We start from the raw sequence: 21,036 nt of genomic DNA on the forward strand, positions 1-21,036 counted from the left end.
TTTTCTTGTATAAAATGTTTAACAACTGTGTATGCCTGATGAGAGCTAGCATGATGATCAAAAAACGGAGATCCAAATAAGCTGCAAGAATTGCGCGACGCGTAGCAGCTCATGCAAGTTGTGCACAAAATGATATGTAGCCCGGTAGTCAAAAAAAAAAAAAAAAAAAAAAAAAAAAATTACAAAATTTTCTTAAATCGTTAGATAGCCGAACATACAAGAATGAAGTCAACCCACTGTGTTGCACTTCCGAGCGGACGCAAAAGCAGCCAAAATGTTCGCAAAAAAGAAATGCTTCTTTTTTTTGTTTTTTACGCGTTCAATTTATCAACCTGAACAGGAGCAAAAAAGGGTTGAAAATTAATTGCGTTAACATATAGCCAAATTGTGGCACTGAAAAGTTGCAAAAAGTTCAATTGCACTAGCCCAACAACTTTGGAAGGCACCCTGTTGATTGCCAAGAATAAACCTGCCCCACCTTTTCTGCTTAACACAAATCTGGCAACCCATTTGGGTTAACAGAAAGCACGTCCCACACCATGACGAAGAAGGTAGAATTAAAATTTTTGGGAGGCCTGGAAAGCTATTTGGAGGATAAGTCCAAAAATGTTGTGACGCTAGAAATAGAATCTGAGAAGTTCAGTTTTGAAAATTTAATTGCCTACATAAGAAATCATATCCTCGTTGACAGGAAAGACGTTTTTGCCGACCATGTTATATGTGATGGTACGGAGTTTTGCCAAGTGCTGGTTGACAATGTAGAGCGTAAAAACTACAACTTAAATGAAAAGGCCAAGATAAAACCAGGAATTATAGTCCTAATTAATGAGTATGATTGGGAAATTATGCACATGTATGAATACCAGATTAAGGATGGTGACAAGCTCTGCTTCCTGTCCACTTTGCACGGAGGTTGACCTGGGATGGGGGCGGAACGTTTGTGTGTATACGCATGTGGATGTGCATTAGTATATGCGTGGAGGTGTGACAAGAAGGAATGTCTTTCTTGTCCCATTGCGCTGCCTGGACGTGGTATAATACACGACTGTGAAGTGTAACATTTTTCACCCCCGTTCAGCGGCACCAAAAGGGGTGGTCGTGTGAACTTTTTTTTTTTTTTTTTTTTTTTGTTCAACCTTCTTGTAGAGAGGAATAAATGCGCCTTCTTCCTTTTGTAACAAAAAAAAAAAAAGGAAGAAGATAAATAACGAGGTTACATAATCTTGTGCAGTAAAATGACATGTGTAGGTATTTGGAATATACCCAAGCTGTTCCATGCCGTCTATTATGCACCCTAGTTTGTTTCCTTCGAACTGGCCTTCGTTAGTTTGTCACTTTCTCCCCCTTACGTGTGTATAGGATGTATGCGTGTTCATGTGTTTATATTTCTTTCCTTTTTTTTACGAAGACATTTTTGTAAATATTATTCTTTAAGTGCTCACCTGTGGCCGTAAAACTGTTCTCCTTTCCTAAAACAGGGGAATTCACATCGACCTGTACTTGTCCTACATATGGGAAGTCTAAACATGTGCACATATTTTTGCTCATATTTTCTTTGCCCTTTTCAAAACCGAAGGGGGTAAAGGAAAACCCGATCAAGATATATATATTTTTCTTTGCTCGAAATGAAAATTTTGAACTATATATGCGGGCGCCCTCTCAGAAGTGCAGGGACGGCCCCTCTCATTTACAACCCCATTCGAAAGTGGCTAATCATTTTAATGATACTATACATATGCTTGTCCCTTTTGTCTTATGGAGTCTTTTTATACCCCAAGGCATCAGATTTGCATTGCTCCCCTTTGATTGACTCCCTGTTCAGCTTTTCCGTATCTATAGGTAAGGACTCCAACTTGCAAGAGTGTTTCGGGCGTTTAACCTAAATGGGTTTTAACCTCAGTTTCACCATTTCTCTCCTTTCTGAGTCATTTTTTCCTCCCTCCTCCCCTCTTTTTTTTTTTTTTTTTGGACCCTTTTCACTTACTGAAGGGGCCTCCAACCTCATGGCTCCATACTACTCCGTGATTAGCTGCAGAGAATGGGGAACGGAAAACGAGTGGTCCGTGGTGGCAGTCGTTTCAGCCGTCATGGCAATTATTGACTTGAGTTCCAGCTTCTACGGGATATATGTACTGTGCACAATTATCGATGTAGTTTTTACTAACATTTCTGGGATGCCTGACTGTACTTGTTACAAAGCTATACTTTTTTTCTTTGCAAATGCTACGTTAGTTTTCCTGCACTTAGTTGTTGCCATAGTGAGCATCGTTGTGTATTTCGTACTCATGGCGAATATAGATAGACAGTTGGAAGACAATCGAAATGTTATTTGAATTTTTTTAAAAACTACCTACCTTCTTAGGTTGGTATGTTGTTTTATGCAAATTGGCTGTATCGTCCCGTTTAATTTTACACCCCTTAACCAGTTTTTTTTTTTTTTTTTTTTTTCCCTTTGTGGTCGCGTATCTCCTCCACCGTTTTGTCATTTCATTTTATGATTTTGATTTAATTTAATTCAATTTTATTTTACTTTCAAAGGTTGTGTGTTAAATGTGTACAAATTGGGAAAGGGCACAAAAAAAAAAAAAAAAATAAAATAATAAAATTAACAACTGGTGAATTGTTCAGTTGGAAAGGGTGTGCACTATGGTTTACTTGGAAGTAAAACCGGAAGACATTCGTCGTTTATATTTTTTTCTTTTCCTCATTTGCCGCATCGGCCATAATAAGTACTAAACCGACGATGATGAAAAGTCCTCCTAACAGCCAATAGGAGTCTCTCCTCTCACTGAAAAAAAGTACACCCATTATAGCACTTAAAAAAAAATTAAAAACAAAATTGAGGACGGTTGCAAGGAAAGCCGAGTAGTGGTTCATCAGCAGGAGGTAATATTTAAGCATCAGCATGTTGAAAATGAGAAACAGCAATAGGTAAATTATTCTCACTCCAATTTCGACGCTCCATGATATATTTACTCCATCCAAATTGGTACGAAAAATAGATACATCTGATGCCTTTTTGAAAAAGACGGAGGCCAAGGTTCCTGACAGGCTGCTAATGAGCGACTTGAGAATGTGGGAACTGCATACTTTGCTGATCAGGTGGCGGGCACTCATCGCATTTATTTTTTACCAAGCTGAAGGTGGATGGGGAAAAAAAAGATAGGCATACATGTGTACATTTACTGGAATACAACAGGATATATACATACAGATACATCCCGTTTGGAAGAAAGCTTGTCCACTGAAAAAAAGGGCGCCTCGGGGATGATTTCTGAGCGGCCTATCTGTTTACAAATAGGAAGGTATTCCTTATAGTTTGAAATATGTTAAAATAGAAGTTAAAAATGATGTTCTTTCTCTGATGATTGAAATTCCCAGGGGTAGGGAGTCGTTTGGTGTGGGGACGCACAGGTTCAATTTGGTCCGCTGGCTTTCGCGAGAATTTGGGTTTGGCTGCTATTCGTTCTTTAAATAGGTGTGTGAAATGGTCTACATGGGTTAGGGTGGTAAAGGAGAAAAAGGAAAAGCGCAATGGTGCAGTGAAATAATGGTGTAATAAAGGAGTTCATGGAAAAACGCGTTAAAAAGAGTCGCGTGTTGGCAAGCCATTTTGTCTGCCCTGCAACATGTGGGCAGCTCTATGCATGGTTAGCTCCTCATCACGTAAATTTGTCCCCCTTGCACTATATGAATTCATAGTATTTCCATTTTTTCAGGAAGGCGTACCAATTTCATCCTGCTTTAGTGCCACAAGGCGCTCGGCCAATTTTAAAACCTTTGGGTTTGCATTTTTTTTGCTCATTTCGTTAGAAGGGGCAGCTTAGTTTCGTCTTTTCGATAAATAAACTTTATGAAAAGGAGTTAAAAGGGGAGGTAATATATTCATACGTTCTTCCAGTGGGCGAAGATGCCACAGCGGAAGAGAAGCTGACACAGAACGGGTGAGCGCTCGTCCCTGCATGCGTGTAGATAATGCATGCCTGCAAAGGTTCAAACAAACAACTGCTAAAAAAGAAGAATAACAAGGATTCAAAAGAAGCGCGAGGAAAAAGGTTCGTGTGCAAGTTGGCTTAAAAAAAATAAATACTGGATGAAACACAACAGGGCATGTATTCACGTCGTTCACTTACGTAAAAGCGCACGATGCGCGCGTGAATGTTGAAGGCATAAATTCTGTTTTACAAAAAAAAAAAAAAAAAAAAAGGATGCGCAGAAAGGGAAAAATCAAAGTGGAACAAAAAATGGCAAGTGCATAAGGGAAAAACATACAAAAGTGGGGTTCGCGCATAAGGCAGATCAAAGGAAAAGAAAGAAGAACAACGTTCGCTCGAAGGTATATATGCATATATCATATGATGCTTCGAAAAAGGACAGTTTGAGTTAATTATGTGAGATTAATTAGTTACGAAGTGTTTGCAGAAACGTGTTAATTATGGAAATGCGCAGATAGGTACAACACAAAAAAGGGGGACACCCACAGGTGCATATATATTTGTGCATGTATGTGTGCATTGCCTTTGGAACGCCCCCAGCGATGCTAAGAAAGCTTCGCCGAAGTAGGAGACTACAAGTTGGACTCCTCATCTTTCACATTAATGTAATACAAATCCCTGTTGGGCGCGTGGCTATTTTCAAACGAATTGGAGTTGCACATGGAGCGAGTGAAGGTGCTTGGCTTCTTCCCATCAAATAGAAGGTCAGCATCCAAATGGTTCTGTCTGCGAATTTTTCGGTTAAGTAAGTACCCCCGACTGTGTATATTCTTAGAGTTATTCGTCGCATCGATTTCTTTCTTATCAGTTATGATAAAAGATTTGACGTCCTTGTAGATAACCCGAACGGTAGTATGCGGTTTAAATATGAACCTATTTTTAAACTGTTGTAGGAGAAAATTCTTGAGCGTTTCAGAGACGTTAATTTTACCAGGGACTCCGTTACTCTCCATGAGGTTCCCTGTAAGGACATCAATTCCCCAAAGGTCATATCGTAGTCGACCAGATCCAATAACTCCCCCGACACAGGACCCATAATGTAATCCAATACGCATATTTAAATTAGGAATACATAATTTCTCTCTTATTTCTTTTATTATTCGTATCATCGAATAGGCCATTTCTAGTACCCTTTCCGTTCCATCGACAGGATCATAATCCTGGTTGTCCTCCGTTACTGGCTCACTTATAGCTACGTATGCATCCCCGATGGTGCATAATTTGTATAGGCCATATTTAGTGCTGTCGTTGTCGAACTTGGCAAATAATTTCTGCAGTAATGTCAACACCTCAGATGCGTCAACACCATTGGCCCAGGATGTAAACCCACATATGTCCGCAAAGAGAAATGTTAATCTGTCATGTGTGTAGGCAAGTTTGAGTCTATCCTGTTGGAATTCCTCTAACACATGTTTTGGAAGCATATCGTTAAGTAGCTCTGTTGCTCTGTTTTCCGTCTTTTTGGCACTTTCATTTGCGTAAAAGGTTCTCCTATCTATGGATTCTTTGCAATAGGTGGATATCAAATTGAAGGCTACATACCAGGGAATCAACATTACAGTGGAGTCCGTAGTGATAGTCTTGACCACACTGGTCGATATGAACGTCAAAGACATGGTAATGAATAACAGGTCGACCAGGATGCATGTCTGGAATAACATCCCCGTGTTATGGTGCAATATAACTAGGTAAAAAAAAAACTCTATCGTATCGTTTGTCATCCATATGGTGTAGGAAGTTGTCTGATCCGTCTCGGAAATCGCCCATAGGTACGCAATGGAAAAAACGCAAGCAGCAGATATGAATAACAAATTGAGGAAAAAGATCATCCACTTTATGTTTAGCAGGGAAGACACTTCAGGTCTCGTTCTGTAGTGGAAAAGGAGCCAAAGGATGAAGCCAAGGTAAGTGTAGAGAGATCGAACAGACCAGTAGGCGAAGTAGTTCACTTCTAACGTCTGCGTTGCAAACTTATGGTCCACGAACACGATGGACACTGTGCTAGAAATTAAAGTTTGCATGACAAAGGTAACTAGGAATATGATCAGAGCCTGCTCTATCGAGTTGATATTCGATTTGTTGCTGTAGAAATGGGCCCTATATTTGGCCTCCAAATTTTTGTCGCTAAATTTGAGGAAGATCCACTCGCTGTTGAGCGATATTACTCGTTTGAATTTGTCCTCCTTTTCGATCGTGGGGGGGGTCCTTTCTGTATAACCCCTCATAGAGGAGGTTCGCTTTGCGCTTCTTTTCGGATCATCCAGTTGGGTTTTTCCCTGCGTGTTTCTACATTGGTTCCTTTTTCCCCATCCCAAAATGGAAAACACCTTCGATAAGCAGGATGCTACATAGCTGGTGGATAGGAGTCCTCCCTTGGAACCCCTTCCATCCAGTTCTTCCTTCCTTTCCGAATCCTTTTTCGCGTCCTTCCTAATATTCTTCAGATAATTCATCCTTATGTTACTTAGCATTTTATGATACGATACATGATTGACGTGATCATAATTGACACAATCATTTGGAGTGCAGTAGTTTTCCCCACAGGTGTTGCATTTCCGTGTACAAAGTTGGATGTCCTTGTATTCACCTTCATTGTTGTCCAGGAGGTCTCTATTCGAATGGGTAAAATTTTGTATGCTCTGTTTAGTATGCTGGTCAATTATTTCCTGCGTGCCAAGCTTATTCCTGTGCTGGAAGTTGTCATTTTCTGGATCCTTTTTTATAAAGTTATCGTTTAAGTAATATAGGGAATCACTAAGGGAGAGTTTGTTCATCCCTCCATCGAGGTCTTTCATCTCCTCGAAATTGTTGTTACTTTCAATGTAGGGGTTGAAATTTGTTGTGGTGTCATTGTTCAGGCCATTATTTAAAAATGTCATATTTAGAACATCCTTCTGTTTGAGCTGATGTCCTACAGCTGTGCCAATTTTTAAATTCCTCAATTTTATAATTTCGTAGAAATGGGTGTTTACATCTCTAGTGTACTCATTGGGAAAGTCTTTAAGAGACGGCTCCTTCAAATTCACGTATTCGTTATTTGTGTCATTATCTGATTCGTTAAAACTATACTCATCATTGTATATGGTGTCATTTATGTAGTACTCATTATTCTGGTTAGCTCTGTTTGAGTAGAAGCCGAAGATGTTGTGTGTTTGGTCCAGGTTTATGTTATTACTTGGGTCATTACTGTCTAGGTAAAGATCCGACGAAAAATTACCCTTTCCATCGTCGATCGGTTCATCTACAAATGGATAGTTTAATCCAATGACAGATGTTAGTAGGTATGTGGTCATCGTTCCCTTTCCTTTAATTTCTGTTTCCTTCTTTTCATATATCAACGTCTTGTCATCCTTTACCAAATCGTATGTTGCTTCGGATATGTGTATGTAGTCTGGCTTCCCCGTCGTCTTCATCCTAGACGCCGTGTTGACTGTATCCCCGAACAGGGCGTACTGCGGCTTCTTCGACCCCACCACACCTGCGATGATTCTGCCGGAGTTGATTCCAATTTTGACTCTGATTCGAGTTGGTCTTCTCTCCGTGCCGGTGCCACCGTTATCACCACGTGTTGTTTCGATACCCGTGCGGAGGGTGTTTTTTTTCGCAGCGCCGTTTTCGCTCCCTTCCGCCCGGCTACCGAAGGAGTCTCCCCCGTTCAACATATGCTTGGTCTTCTCATACTTCATGTGACTGCTAACCTGCAGAATTGACAATGCAAAGTCGATAGAATCGTGGGCATCCCGTTGACCCTTATTTTCCTTGGACTCACTTCCCTCCTTCTTCACCAACCCGCATGCAGCAAGGTACGTTTCGAAGACGGTTTCAATTTTGGTGCAGTTAAACTGTTCTGTGCATTTGTCGAAGCAGAGGAATAGTCTGTCCAGCACTTCAACCAGTCTCGTAGGTTCAATACTAGCAACGATATTTTGAAATTCATAAATGTCACAAAAAATTATGGTAACGGTTTCTATATCTTCTGCTTTTAACGAAATGGGGATTCCTTCTTCATTCAATTCAGAGTAAATCATCTCATCCACAACAAAAGGGGGAAGCATGGTGTTTAATATTTCTCTCTGCTTTCGTCTGGACGCTTCTACTGAATATTCCAGGAGGAAATTCTTCCTCTGATTATATTCCAAACGGTAACCAACAAAACCGACAAACACATCCACCCCAATGAACAAAGGAATGTAATGTGCTAATCCTTTTTTGTCTAAAAAGTGATCCCCCTTAAATCTAATAATGAAGAGGCTTAAAAAAATGATATTACATAAAACCGCATTAACGAAGGGCAATCTCAAAATGACAAATGTGTAGAGAGGGAATAGAACTGCTTGGAAAACTCCATCGATGTGCGTAATGGAATAAGTAACTACATGATGAGTTATAATCAGAATCACCACAGCGCTGATAATTTTGTTAAAATTTTCTATAAAAATATTTTGGAAAAAAGTCGTAACCGTTGCTGCAAGGAGAACTAATTCTAGTAGTAAGGACAAGATGAGGATGAACAAATCGGTGGAAGCATTGGATGATATGTTCCAGTACTTACTCAGTGACGACTCTAACTTCCAAATGTAGAGAAAAAAAATACCTAGGAGGATAAAAATGAATCTATACCAAGGGGTGAAAATTTTGTAAAATTTATTCTTCTTATGAATTTGAAATCCTGACTCCAGTTGCATGTCCTTAAATGCTAAAGTAAATCTGTTAATCAGGTTGCTAACTTTTACTATTTCCTTCTGTGCGTCTTCCTTTTTTTTCTTCTTTTTCCCATTGCTGTCATTTAGACTATCTGTACTTGTGTAGGAGAACTCGGACGTGGATTCGTTGTCGTAAAATTCAGGCTTATTTTGTATAATGTGATAGTTCCTCTTGTTCACATCTAGCGGCTCTGGAATGTGTTCCATCCTTTCGTTGTTTTTAAAAAATATGTGTTCCTCATTAATTCGGAAGCGCTTTCCTTGGGGTAGCAAATCTACCAGGAAGGTGTTCTTTAACGGGTTCAGGCAATTCTTCAGTTCAACCATGAGGGGTTCATCAATTCTGGGAACGGACGACTCGGTGTATTCGTCGGAGCTTGGGTCGATGAGATTTGCTCGGTCACCCCGGTCATTGGGCATTTCTCCATTGGGTATTTCGCCATTGGCCATTTCGCCATTCGTTGCGTCGTCACGTGGCGTCTCCTCATTTGCTTCCCCATTCTTTGCCCCGTCGGCAATCATCCGATTAGCTTCTTTTTTCTTCAATGGTGGCAGTTCCACCTCCTCACGCGCTTTCATTGCTATGTCCCTGTTGGATGGTGCGATGTCCCTACGCTGTTCTGTGCCATTTTTAGGCAGATCAACACCTTTTCCACGTTCCTTTGTGTGTTTCTTTTCCAAACGGGATTTATCCCTCTGCTCTGATGGTTTCACGGCTTTTTTTTCCTGCTGCCCATCGTTTCCATTTCCACCGTTTGGATTATCCCATCTCGTCTTCTTACGTTCACCGGGTTTCTTCTTCCTTGTGGTGCCTCCTTGCGCGTCCCATTTTTCACTTCCACCCTCTGAGTGATTCATATTTTCCATCCCGTGAACAGCCTGCTCGCACAAGGTGACTCTAGCGCTTCCATAAGTTTTCTCCTCATCGAAGTGCGTATCATCATTGCAGCCAAGGCAGACATCCCCTCCATCGAAGGTACTTTTTCCAAATTTTGAATTTCCCTCTTTGTTGAACCCTTTGGAGGGAGAGAAGGAGCTGTGTATATTGCGCTGTTTGTCTAGGCATTTCCTGCTGTTAATTACGTAGTCCTGTTCCTTATTTAGCGGCTTCATGGTTGGCTTAAATTTGTATGTCTTGTGGGCCGTTCTGCTAAATCGGTGCTTAAATTTTCTTCCAATTTTTTTTAAATTTATGAATTTTTTCTTCCCGGATAGAAAGTAGACGTACTTGTACTTGCTGTGCTTCTCCTGGTACTGCTCGAAGAGCCAATGGTTGACAACGCTGTAGATATTTGGGAACATCACAGCTTTAACAAAATTAATAAATATGTAGCAGATGATGCAGGTAGTAAACCAGAGAATTAGGAGAATGTAAAGGGGAGCCCACATGAAGGTCTGCCTGAAGACCTCCCTTATGTAGTCATTAGAAATGTAGGCTAATAATATAAACAAAATAGATGGGAAAAAGACAAAAAGAAAGAAACCAAAACAGGTGATCAGTATGGATGGCGACCATAATGATCCTTCCAAAAAAAGACGAACAATGGAAATTAAAAAACAACCAAGAAAACAAATATTGCCAAACGTGCTAATGGTAACCACCTCCCCATTACTCAAATGAGAATTCTCCCTAACTGCTGTGTAAGCAAAAAAAAAGACAACGACAGAGTAAAAAATGCCTTCGACAATCCAAGGGAAAAATTTCAATGTACTCATATTGTACTTCCTTCTACTGAGGGCATAAAATAAAGGAATGTTATACAATACGTCGTAATTCAAATTGTGCTGCAGGAAGGCGTAATAAATTACAGGGATAAAAATCCAAAAAATGTTAAAAAAGGTGTATAGCAATTCTGGGTAGATCTTTACACAACTCCATGAGGCATATGCTTGATAAAAAAAAACGGGTAATATGAGGACAATGTTTTTAAAAAAATTCCAGTACAGGATAATACTCATGGTGTATAAATGCTTGGATCCATATATAAATAGTAACTTGCGAAGACAACAGAAATTCTGTATACAATAATCTGCATAGCCAGAAGAAATTATACACTCAGGGGTCATGATACTCACACCTATATTTGCTTCCTGTAGCATCGCTATATCGTTGGCTCCATCTCCAATGGCTAATGTGTTTGGGGTTGGAGTTAATCTATGCTTTATCAACTGTACAATGAATGCCTTCTGTTTTGCAGTTATTCTACAGGCTATCACTACATCGGAACTGCATGCCATGTTTAGAAAATGGGTCTGTAAATCACTATGGTTTAGAAACGTTTGTAAATTCTTTCCATTGATTAGTAGACACATTTTTTCATGACACTTTTTTTCTTCCTTCTCTAATTGGAATAATTCATACAACGCTTTTCCTTCTCGTTTTAATTTTTTACAATTCGTATTTTCCAACATGGCGTGAAATATCTTCGTGTGTGAATTTAAAAATTTACACAAAAAGGAAATGTGTAATGAGTACTCTACATTGTCTCCCGTTAGCATCCATATTCGGATCCCCGACTGTCCCAAGATCTCTATCGTTTTGGATACCTTCTTCTGTAACCTATCCTTAACCCCGGTGATGCCTAAGTAAGTTAACTCCGTCTCTACCATTTCGGCCACCTTTTCTAATCTCTCCTCTTTATTATATATGGATAAGCACGCATCGTCGTACATTTTTTTATATTTTACCGTTTCTTCTTCGTTTAGATATTTAAAGGCAAACACCATCGTTCTTAGCCCCCTGACGGAGAACTTACGCAGCTGTTTTTCCAGCTGCCTGTATCGTCTCGCAAACCTGCAATTTTCACTCCTGGCGTTGGAGTCCGCATCGGGATGTGCATCTGTTCCGTGATGGGGGCATTCGCAGTCCGTGTTAATTCCACTGGTGGAGCCCTTCCCCTGGCTCGCGTCCAATTTGTCCCCTTTCTTGGGATGCCTTCCCTTGCTGCTGGATATTCCCGTCGGACTCGCTCTGGCTTGGCGCTTTCCCTTGTGCGCCTTCCTTTTTTTTCTTCTTTTTCCTGCCCTTTCCAAAAAACTGCTATACTTCAAATCGAGCAGGGACAGGATGGACGTGTCGGATCCCTTTACATAGAGAATGGATCCGGACTGCATAAACTCTGGCTTCACAACAATAGACATTCGCCCCCTCTTGTTGGTAAATTCATTAACCCCAATGATTGTCCACTTGTGCAGGTTTCCATCTATTTCGACGCACATGGTATTTTTGTTTCTCAGTATGAGTCTATACCCAATATAATTGGAGGTGTAAATTAGGCATTCCTCATCGAGGGAACTGGACTGATATTTGATGGCATCCAAGTAGGCATTCGAATCGGAGGTATAGTTATCCGTCATTCGGGAATCTCTACATTTGTCTAAATCAAAATCGGAGTGTTGTATAGTATTGCGCTCCTCCGTCTTTCTGGAGGTTGCTCCGTCATCATACACTGAGGGGGCAGCATTCGCGCTGTTATTTGGGACGTTACCTGCTATGTTACATGCGCTATTATTTGCAACGCTATTTGCGATGTTGTTGCGGGAACCCCTCTCATTAACTAAGGGAGCTAATTCGAAGATCCTTTCATCCAAGTTTCGCAACTTGGCTTTGTATTTCCTGTCCACTCCAGGTGCTCCATCCTCACTGTTTCTATTACTCACGTAACTGTTCATGGAAAGTAACTTCTCTTTCGATATTTGTTTAAACGAAACTGCGCTAATCCTCTTGGATATGTAAGCGCTTTCACTCATTTTATTGTTTTTCTCATCGGAAAACAAATTTTTATTCTTTTTCAGACTGAAGTAGGTGTTCCATCTGCTTTTGTGTTTTTTTTCTGCCCCTTTGTAAATCTCTGAGTTGGCCAAAGAAGTATAACTTTTTTTTTTTTTCCTAAATTTTTTATTAAAAAGGAATTTAAATTTTATGTTACTTTTTTTTTCATCTTTAAGGTTCAGAGTGTTCAACGAGTTGTAATTGTACAGGTTGGTTTCATTTTTCTTTTTCGCATTTTTGGCCGTGTCTGACATTTCGGTGGTCCACTTTGTTTGTCTATCCGCAAATTTACTTCCCCCCTGATGTTCTTCTTCTTCCTCCTCCATCCCTTCATACCCCATGGAGGTTTGTAAATTCAGCTCATTCTTCGCCTTGACCATATCGTTTGACTGTTGCTTGGGATGATTATTGTACTTTTCTATATATTGGGAAACTCCCTTGGAGCTCCTCGAGGGGAAATGAGTTAAGTTCTTATTTCGGATGTAGTCGAATTGGATGAAAGGTACAACCGCGTGGCACAGAGTCATACATTTGAAGAACTCATCAATGTAGTATCCCCTCCATGTGTTTGAATTTAAATCTTCGTAAATTTTTTTGTCATTAAAATCGCATTTCGCTTTAACAGATCCTGTGATCATATTCTTTCGAAAACTTTGGGGTCTCGAAAATTTACGTTGCATTAGATACGCTTGATAATTTGGGTCAAGGAAGCAGGACAGGTCAGCACTTTCCTGTGGGCATTCCTGGGGGTACTTCTCCCTTCCCCTGTCTGTAGTTTCATCCTTGGTGTCATCCTGCAGATGTGTCTGGTTGTTTTTTTCTTGCCCCAATTCGGAGTAACTCCTGATGCTATCAAAATCGTTAGTCATTTCGTGATGATCCTTGTTGGACGAGGAATATAAGAAGGACGAATGGGCGTTGTTCTGGACGCCACAGGAGGAGACGTAAGAAGCATAAGAGGAAGAAGATGATAAACCAGATGATGACGACGATGTGCAAGAAGACACGCAGGAGGATGAACGGGGTGAAGAAGAAGGGGCGGAAAAACGGGAGGAAGACATGGGTGATATGGAAGAGGATAACGTCACAGAATTTTGAAAAGATGGACATTTATTTAAAGAGTTGCCAGAAAATTTTCGATTTATATTCTTCGATTGGTAACTCCAGAAGGAACTGGATTTATGGTTCGGAAACATGTTGTCCTCTTTCTTCGCATTATCGGTATCCTGCGAGTGTGCATTGTCCGATTGGTTCTTACTTGTGTTGTTCCCACGCCATTTTTCATGATGATGATTGGGATGATCCCTCTTTTTACGCGCCCCTTCAGCAGCTTGTTCACCTTCATCAGAAGACTCATTGCAGATGTTCGTGGCGAAGGAAATTTTTTTTACAAGCGCGTCTTCCGAATAACGCTTTTTAAAGAAGCGGTTACTACTGCCATTCTTTACATCTTTGTAACCATTTTGGGAGGATCCCGTTCGACTACAAATGGAAGGTATTCCTTTCCCCGTTTTTACCTTTTTCCCTTTCTGTCGCTTTCCTCCATACGTTCGACCACCAATGGAACACATGTTGAAGGACATTTCATTGCTTGTTAAAGTTCCCGTTTTGTCTGTAAATATAAAATCTACGTTTCCTAAATCTCCATGCATGTTAGAATTGAGGCATATTCCCCAGCCGTATTCATCCTCCCTGGGGGTAAAACGATCCCTGGGGAAGTGGCACTTACTGGCGCTCTTCATTTTATCCACTTTTTTGACGGCGTCAATTGTTCTGTTTGTCTTCCTTCGAAAAAATGGGAAGAGGGCGTACAGCGGGTTTCTCCCTCGACTCGGCTCACCATCAGTATTCAATCCGGTTGGTTTGTCATTACTGGGGAAATTGTCAGCGTGGGTGCTAACCTGGTACTCACTTTGCACGTCGATTTTGCCGCGCAGGGTCCCCTGCGTGTTAGAGGAACCACCGCTCTTTACGCGTCCATGGTAGGAGGCACCGTGTTTGGGTACCATATTCGCCTGAAAATTGACAAGTTTATCTTTCCTCAGGAAGGCATTTCTCACCTTCGCGAGGAAGTGACTATTTCTGTTTGCCTTATTCACCTGCACACTGTTACTCTCACCCAGGGAGCTCCTATTATAAGAACTATTCACGTGCGACTTGGAGTTAAGCAGGCTACTTTTGTTATTAAAGTAACTTTTAAAAGCCCTGAGTTTATCAAATGTACCTATAAAGTTTTTCCTGTTGTCCATATTTGGTTCTGTGTTGGTTGAAGAGAATATACTTGGGGTAAAGTTCCTTCTACCAATGTTGTTTAAAAAGAAGGTGTATTTTCTGAAGAAGTTAGACGATTTCGTATTTTTCAAATCGGCACATTCATCACGTTCATCAGTTTCATCGATGAGGGACGGTTCGGATAGTTCATTCTCGAAGGTACTGATTCGGTTGTCATTTTCGATAAATACACTTTGCAGAATAGAAATTAGGTCAACCGTTATGAGGATGCTAATAGGAACGATGTTCGAATAGAGCAGCGTATACTTTACGATAGATTCGAACAAATTATCCTTCACAGTAATTAGCAAAAAGTGAATTCCATTTTTGAACTTATCATCTTCTGTCCATTTGCACAACACTGATATGAAGACACAAATGAAGGTAAAAATGATTGTCAGAATTGTGTATATATTTAATTCTCTGTTTATATTTCCAGATTTGTATACACTCTTTAAAATATTTTTCATAATTTTTGTATCCGTTCCTGTGTAAATAATAACTCCAAAAATGTAGTCTGTGTTTTTTATGTAAGACCCTTTAAAGACAACGTTGCTAATTGATAGGGAGGTAGCACGAGGATGAGCATCTAACTTTAAGGACCCGTTAAATGATTCCATATTACTGTTTGGCTTTTCACAAATTATTCTTCCTCTTATGTTACAGATCCCATAGATAGAATTCTCATTCCTCGTTTCATTAACACAACATTTTTTGTTTAAGTTTGTTTCCCCATTTATTAGCGACGTCTCTATGTATACCAGCCCTTCATTGTTGTTACAGCTTAGTAGGAGAATATCTGCAGGCACTTGTTCATTTTCTATTAACCTAATGATACTACCGACCGTTAGGTCCATCCACTTCACTGCTTTTAGCTGACTGTTCGAACCGTCCACAACGTGGCACAGCCTGTTATTGATCTGGGAGTCTATATTAGACCTCCTAGAATCTTCATACACATTTTTCACAATAGACACGCATACAAAAAAGGCTAGCAAATAAATGGATGACTGCTTAGTATAATACATATAGTTTGACAAATTCTGAAAAGCGGGAATAAATTCTAGCAGACAGATAATCAAAAACCATATATTTGGTAACCGTAAGAATTGCTCATATAGGCTCTTAAAAAGGAAGGAATATGTTCCATACTTATTGGAGGAGATCTGATTTGTTGGGAAACTAATCAATTCCTCTGTGTCTGTTGGGTTGATTTGTATTTTTCTAAAATCCCACAAGGGCTGATTATTTGTGTCTTTGTATAGTTTTTGCTTCTTTTCCATCCAGGCTGCTTCCGCTGAGGTAAAATCATTTTGCTGCTTATTTTCGTTCACATGTTGATTCCTCATCTTTGCATGATTTCCGAATAGCTTACCAGAGTACCTTGCCTTGTATCCTTTATTTGTCTTCTCGCGGATTTTTTTCTGTTCCATCATTTTGGCTTATTCATATGTTGGCATAGTTGATCTAAGTTGCTTTAACGTGGGCATGTTTTTCAGAGCTCGTGAGGAGGTAAACATTTTCGCCCTTTGTGCGTTAAAAATGGCGGGTGGCGAACAGCAGAATTTACCATAAATGAGAAAAAGGGCACATCAGGAACGCGACTTGTGACCGACAGCGAAACGGCGCGCATGTACTCTCTACATGTGCAACCGTTAAGAGGGTACTCTCTATCCACACTGCCACTGCTGGTATACAGATATACGTGGTTGTATTTACGAAATGTTTAATCACACACAAGGGGGGAATATAAACAGGGCAAATTGGGACCCCCGGAGAACAACCTTCTGTGTTGGTAAGGAACTACACAAACGCAGACGCAGAAACAGAAACAGACACGGGAGTATGGTTCAAACGTATGCGTATACGCGAGTGTCCAGTTCGAGGTAGAAACTCACGATGTGCCGCTTCACAACATGTTAACAAAAACACCCCCACGATTTAATCGTAGTTAAAAAATGTAGCTACGAACAAGTAGGGCATAATTCACTTTGGCGTCTGCGTGAGGGTAGCTCGCTGCATGTGCGAGTAAATCTGAGATATGAGAAGTGTGTACGGGTGTCAAGCGCGGGTTACAGAAATGCGCAGAAAATTGCACAAATTTATACAAATTTTTTCCCAAGTTTGCGTCAAGTGTGCATCCCTGCTAAGCAGAAAAAACTCAAAAAAAAATTAATAAGAGGAACATTAATTAGAAGGTAAGGGGAAAATTACCAAAATGCTCTTTACACATGTGCTCATCAAATTAGCGTACAATGTGGACATGCCTGGAATGACATAATAAAAAAAAAATAAAAAAAAATAAAAAATAAAAAATAAACAAAAACTGAAAATAGGAAAATACTCTAAAAACTTAAACAAATGTGTGAACTCTTTGAGTGTAAACAAATGATATTCTCATGATTAAAAATATTTTTGCTATGAAATTATTCGCGACTGAGGCAGGCATACGGGTGTGTACGTTTTTAACGTTTTTTAAATTGACCCTTTATTTATGTTTTTAGCATCCTGTCGGCACTCGTTCGGCCTTCTTTGGGGAAATTTTGAAGCAATTTTGGGTAGCCCATTATTGGAGCAATATATTGAATCACCTTTTTCGAGGAACCCTTTTGGCCATTTTTTCTGAAATTTACTCCAGTTCCTTATGTTAATCCTACTCCATTTAGCAACATGATGAGCACTATTCAACGCCTTAAATGGTATGGAAAAAAATAGACCGAAAAATGGAACACAAATGCCATATTATGTAACATTTGTGTGCACTGAAAATGTGTATGCGTAAAAGGGGGAACTCTTTACACATTTGAGATAGCAATAGAGGGGGGAAATTTTCCCACGTGCGTACACGGGCTCATGCGTTTGTCAATACGTATGGGATGAGAAAATGTAAACTGAAGATTGAAGGAATTTAGTGCAACGGAGGCATATCGCCCTATGTCATTTTTTTAAAATGTGAGAACTGTAAGGAGAGAAAAACGGGGGGATGGAAAAATAGCTGTGCTCGCTTATGCACCATGTTGTGCTTAAAATTGAGGATCAAATGGAACAAGTCAAGCCCTTAATTTGTGAAACGCAAAATTCGTCCTGTGGCATAAACCGGGAAGTGGGAGAATTAAGGGGTGGTTGGAGACCAAATGAGGAGCTCCCACAACGGAAGTACACTGTCTTCGCAACAAATGTAACTGTGGGAGGCCGGAGCGGAACTTACCAAAACGTACGACCATCCATTGTGCACATGGGCATTTTGAAGCGAGCACGTTCTTAAATGTGAGGCAACATCTGCCAGTGCTTAAATACAGGCGTGGACCAAATGTGCACACCATTATACCAACAGAAGTATGTAAACGAATTGGTGGCACAAAATTTTAGCCACATTATAATGCTTCATTCAACCGCTTCCGCCAGTCCCGTGGCTGTAATGAGGTCGTATTTTTTTTTTCTCGCATAGGACAAAAATGTGGAAAGTAAATGTACACAGGGTGCTGGTTGCTCGGCCACGTCTTCCCCGAGTTGGTAGAAAAATATTGTACACTCAAGTTGGCTCCGCAATATAGTCACATGCTTTACCGTACCACGCTTGAGCAGGGCGAACAAATTGCAACATTATTTTTTCGCATAATCAAAATGGAAGAATAAGGCTGTGTAACAACGTGAACAAAATTTATGACCATTTTATTTTTTGTAAATTCCGTTATCTTCCAACCTTTAGAGATGCATACATGGGTGAGAAGCGATAGGAAGAGCTGCTAGTTTCTAATTCTTTAATTTTGTGTAATTAGGGACTGAGGCGAGGTCTTTTCGCGCAACGTCGTTTTTCACTCTTTCACTCGGTTTAAAGAAAAATTGAGTTAACTACTACCCCCTTTTGCATATGTGAAATCTTATCATAAGAGATGATCGTTTCGTACAAAGAAAAGTTAAAAAAAAAAAAAAAAAAACACATTTAAATGTGAGGTAAATTTATACATTACGTTGACCTCTCTTTACCTTTGCATCTCCTGTTTGAAATTGGATCATTGAGACCCCTTTAATTGTCCTAATTTGAAAGGCACAAATACTATGGGAACGTACATAAAAATGGAGATCATATCTAACGCTTCCTTTTCGTCATGAATATTGGTTTTGCCTTTTGCAGCGGAGGGATTTTTCTCTCCCTGTGTGTGTTAACTACTTCTCCTTTAATGGGAATAGAACGAAGCGTTTCCACTTCACATGTTGACATCAAACGATTTGACCGTGCCTTTAAGGCATAAGCGCGGGGCGCACACCGTTCACGTTGCACATGCATATATATGCACATGTGGCGATTGTTCATACAGTTGCGAATTTGCTAATGTGTTAATGGACAACATAAGTAGCTACGCAAAACTGACACATGCCGGAGTTGTACACATTTTTTGGATTCATTTGGAAAATAACTAAAGCCAAAAGAATGTCCTAATTTTAGGCAGTATAAGTACTTAGCTCAAATGGGAACACCTCAAAATATTTGCCAAACTGCTCAAGGAAATATTTTGCAAATTTTTTGTCACCACGATATTTGCCTTCTTATGTGCACGTGTTACATCCAGTGGGGAAAAGAGATCTTTGCGCATTTTACGCAGCATGCATTCGTGTAAGCACATGCTACTCATACTAATGTGTGCTTGTAATTACAGTCAAAAAAAAAAAAAAGAAAACATTTCACAGGGTACGTAAATGCATTTTATACCTTCGTTCGCGTGTATGTTTATGTTTACACTATGTGCTAACGTCAACGATGATGCCAACTTTGCAGCTGACGTAATTTCGAAGCGAACTTACACGTTCGTTCATTTCATATGCATGTATTTACCTGTATCAAAATGTATGACACAACATGTGAGAGTGTGAAATAAGGCAGACGCAGCATATGCGGGCCTTTACTCCATTAAGCACTGTTTTTCGAGGAAGCGTTTTAAGCAGAATTTTTTTTTTTTCATTTTCTTACATACATAGGGGATAACCGAATTGTTCACATCCTTCCAACAATATTTAAAATGCGCCATAACTGCGCGTACACATTTTGCGTACATGTATACATTTAAGTGTACGCTTAAGGTGACGACGCATACATGTGTACGTTTAAGTATACTTGTATACTTAGCATTCTCTGCTTTACAAAATGTTACGAGAAATTCATATGTAAATATGCGAAGCATAACGATCGGTGAGTTTCATTGCAAGGTATTGCGAAGGGGAAAAATTACTTCCTCTCAGTTTTGTGCAGTTTTCCCAGTTGACGCAATTCGCCCAGTTGGCATAACCTTTTCCAAGTTCGCACAATTTCTTTTTTTTCAGAGCCAGCTGTGCAAAAAGCCTGAAATGACCTTCCGAAAAAGCTTCGCGAAAAATCTCAAATGTAATTTGATATCAAATAAAATTTAATGTTTTACGAAATGTAAATTCTGTTCCAATATACAAATAGCTTAACATGCTATTTTTTGGTGGTTTAATTTTTTTTAAAAAATCGCGTAGGTGCTTTTACGCCAGCATGTACATTCTCACATATATACATGGATATTTGATGGAAATATGTATTTATGATGACATATGCTTGCTCGTATTATTGAACCAAATTCATATGTTTACATAATAAGCATACGTGCATACAAACTTGCATACAAGCGTCCATACGAACGTGCCATATGTACCACTCACGGTTTTATATGCATACCATAATATAACAATATACGTTGTGCTCAATATGGATGTATATACATGCGGAATTACAGTTTTATTTTATGTGTATTTTTGACATAATTTTTTTTTTTATTTATGCCATTTTTTAATTTTTACAATTCAAGCTTTGATGAATTTTTTTTTTTTTTTTTTTTTCCTTTCTCATAAGTATAATGTTTATATAAAAAGAGAGGAAACAATTTTTCGTATTTCAAACAGTAAGCATTGCTCTCATATTCCATACTGGGGATTATATACGGTTTAGCAGCTTTGCAAGGGAAGAGGTAAATGGTCACCTGGATGTTTTTGAAGCTGTAAGGGAAGGTCATAAAGGTAAAGGGAAAAAAAGAAAAAAAAAATACCGAGTAACTTAAGCATTACAACAATAGATGCATGCGCGTCCCTGCGTTCCATACGTGTTTTATGTGAGCAGCTAAAGTGCCATCGTAATGCCGAGAAAGAGTGATGAGAGGAGTATTATGTAAGAATTGAGCGGGAGAGCGGCGGTTAATGAAGATATAAGATTTTACCCCCTGACGCAGCACATGACCAAGCGTGCACGTAAATGTACCATTTTACGCCAAACGCATGTGTG

At 39.7% G+C, this 21,036-nt stretch overlaps 4 protein-coding genes across 4 annotated transcripts; 2 read left to right on the plus strand and 2 right to left on the minus strand.

Moving 5' to 3' along the window:
- Nucleotides 1-539: 539 nt before the first annotated feature.
- On the plus strand, nucleotides 540-917 carry PCOAH_00027200 (Ubiquitin-related modifier 1-like protein; the record flags this gene model as incomplete). The annotated part of the gene is made up of 1 exon (XM_020059525.1): nucleotides 540-917. The coding sequence occupies one exon, from the start codon at nucleotides 540-542 to the stop codon at nucleotides 915-917; it is 378 nt and encodes a 125-aa protein (XP_019915141.1).
- Nucleotides 918-1,625: 708 nt separating this feature from the next.
- On the plus strand, nucleotides 1,626-2,333 carry PCOAH_00027210 (Uncharacterized protein; the record flags this gene model as incomplete). The annotated part of the gene is made up of 2 exons (XM_020059526.1): nucleotides 1,626-1,839; nucleotides 1,990-2,333. The coding sequence occupies 2 exons, from the start codon at nucleotides 1,626-1,628 to the stop codon at nucleotides 2,331-2,333; spliced, it is 558 nt and encodes a 185-aa protein (XP_019914824.1).
- A 352-nt stretch (nucleotides 2,334-2,685) lies between these two features.
- Nucleotides 2,686-3,117, minus strand: PCOAH_00027220 (Uncharacterized protein; the record flags this gene model as incomplete). Its single annotated transcript, XM_020059527.1, has 1 exon — nucleotides 2,686-3,117. One exon carries the CDS (start codon nucleotides 3,115-3,117, stop codon nucleotides 2,686-2,688), a length of 432 nt encoding a protein of 143 aa, XP_019914989.1.
- Nucleotides 3,118-4,567: 1,450 nt separating this feature from the next.
- Nucleotides 4,568-16,177, minus strand: PCOAH_00027230 (Adenylate and guanylate cyclase catalytic domain containing protein; the record flags this gene model as incomplete). Its single annotated transcript, XM_020059528.1, has 1 exon — nucleotides 4,568-16,177. One exon carries the CDS (start codon nucleotides 16,175-16,177, stop codon nucleotides 4,568-4,570), a length of 11,610 nt encoding a protein of 3,869 aa, XP_019914859.1.
- Between the last annotated feature and the right edge of the window lie 4,859 nt (nucleotides 16,178-21,036).

Source organism: Plasmodium coatneyi, chromosome 9 (genome assembly GCF_001680005.1).
Source record: "Plasmodium coatneyi strain Hackeri chromosome 9, complete sequence".
NCBI classification, from domain to species: Eukaryota; Apicomplexa; class Aconoidasida; order Haemosporida; family Plasmodiidae; genus Plasmodium; species Plasmodium coatneyi.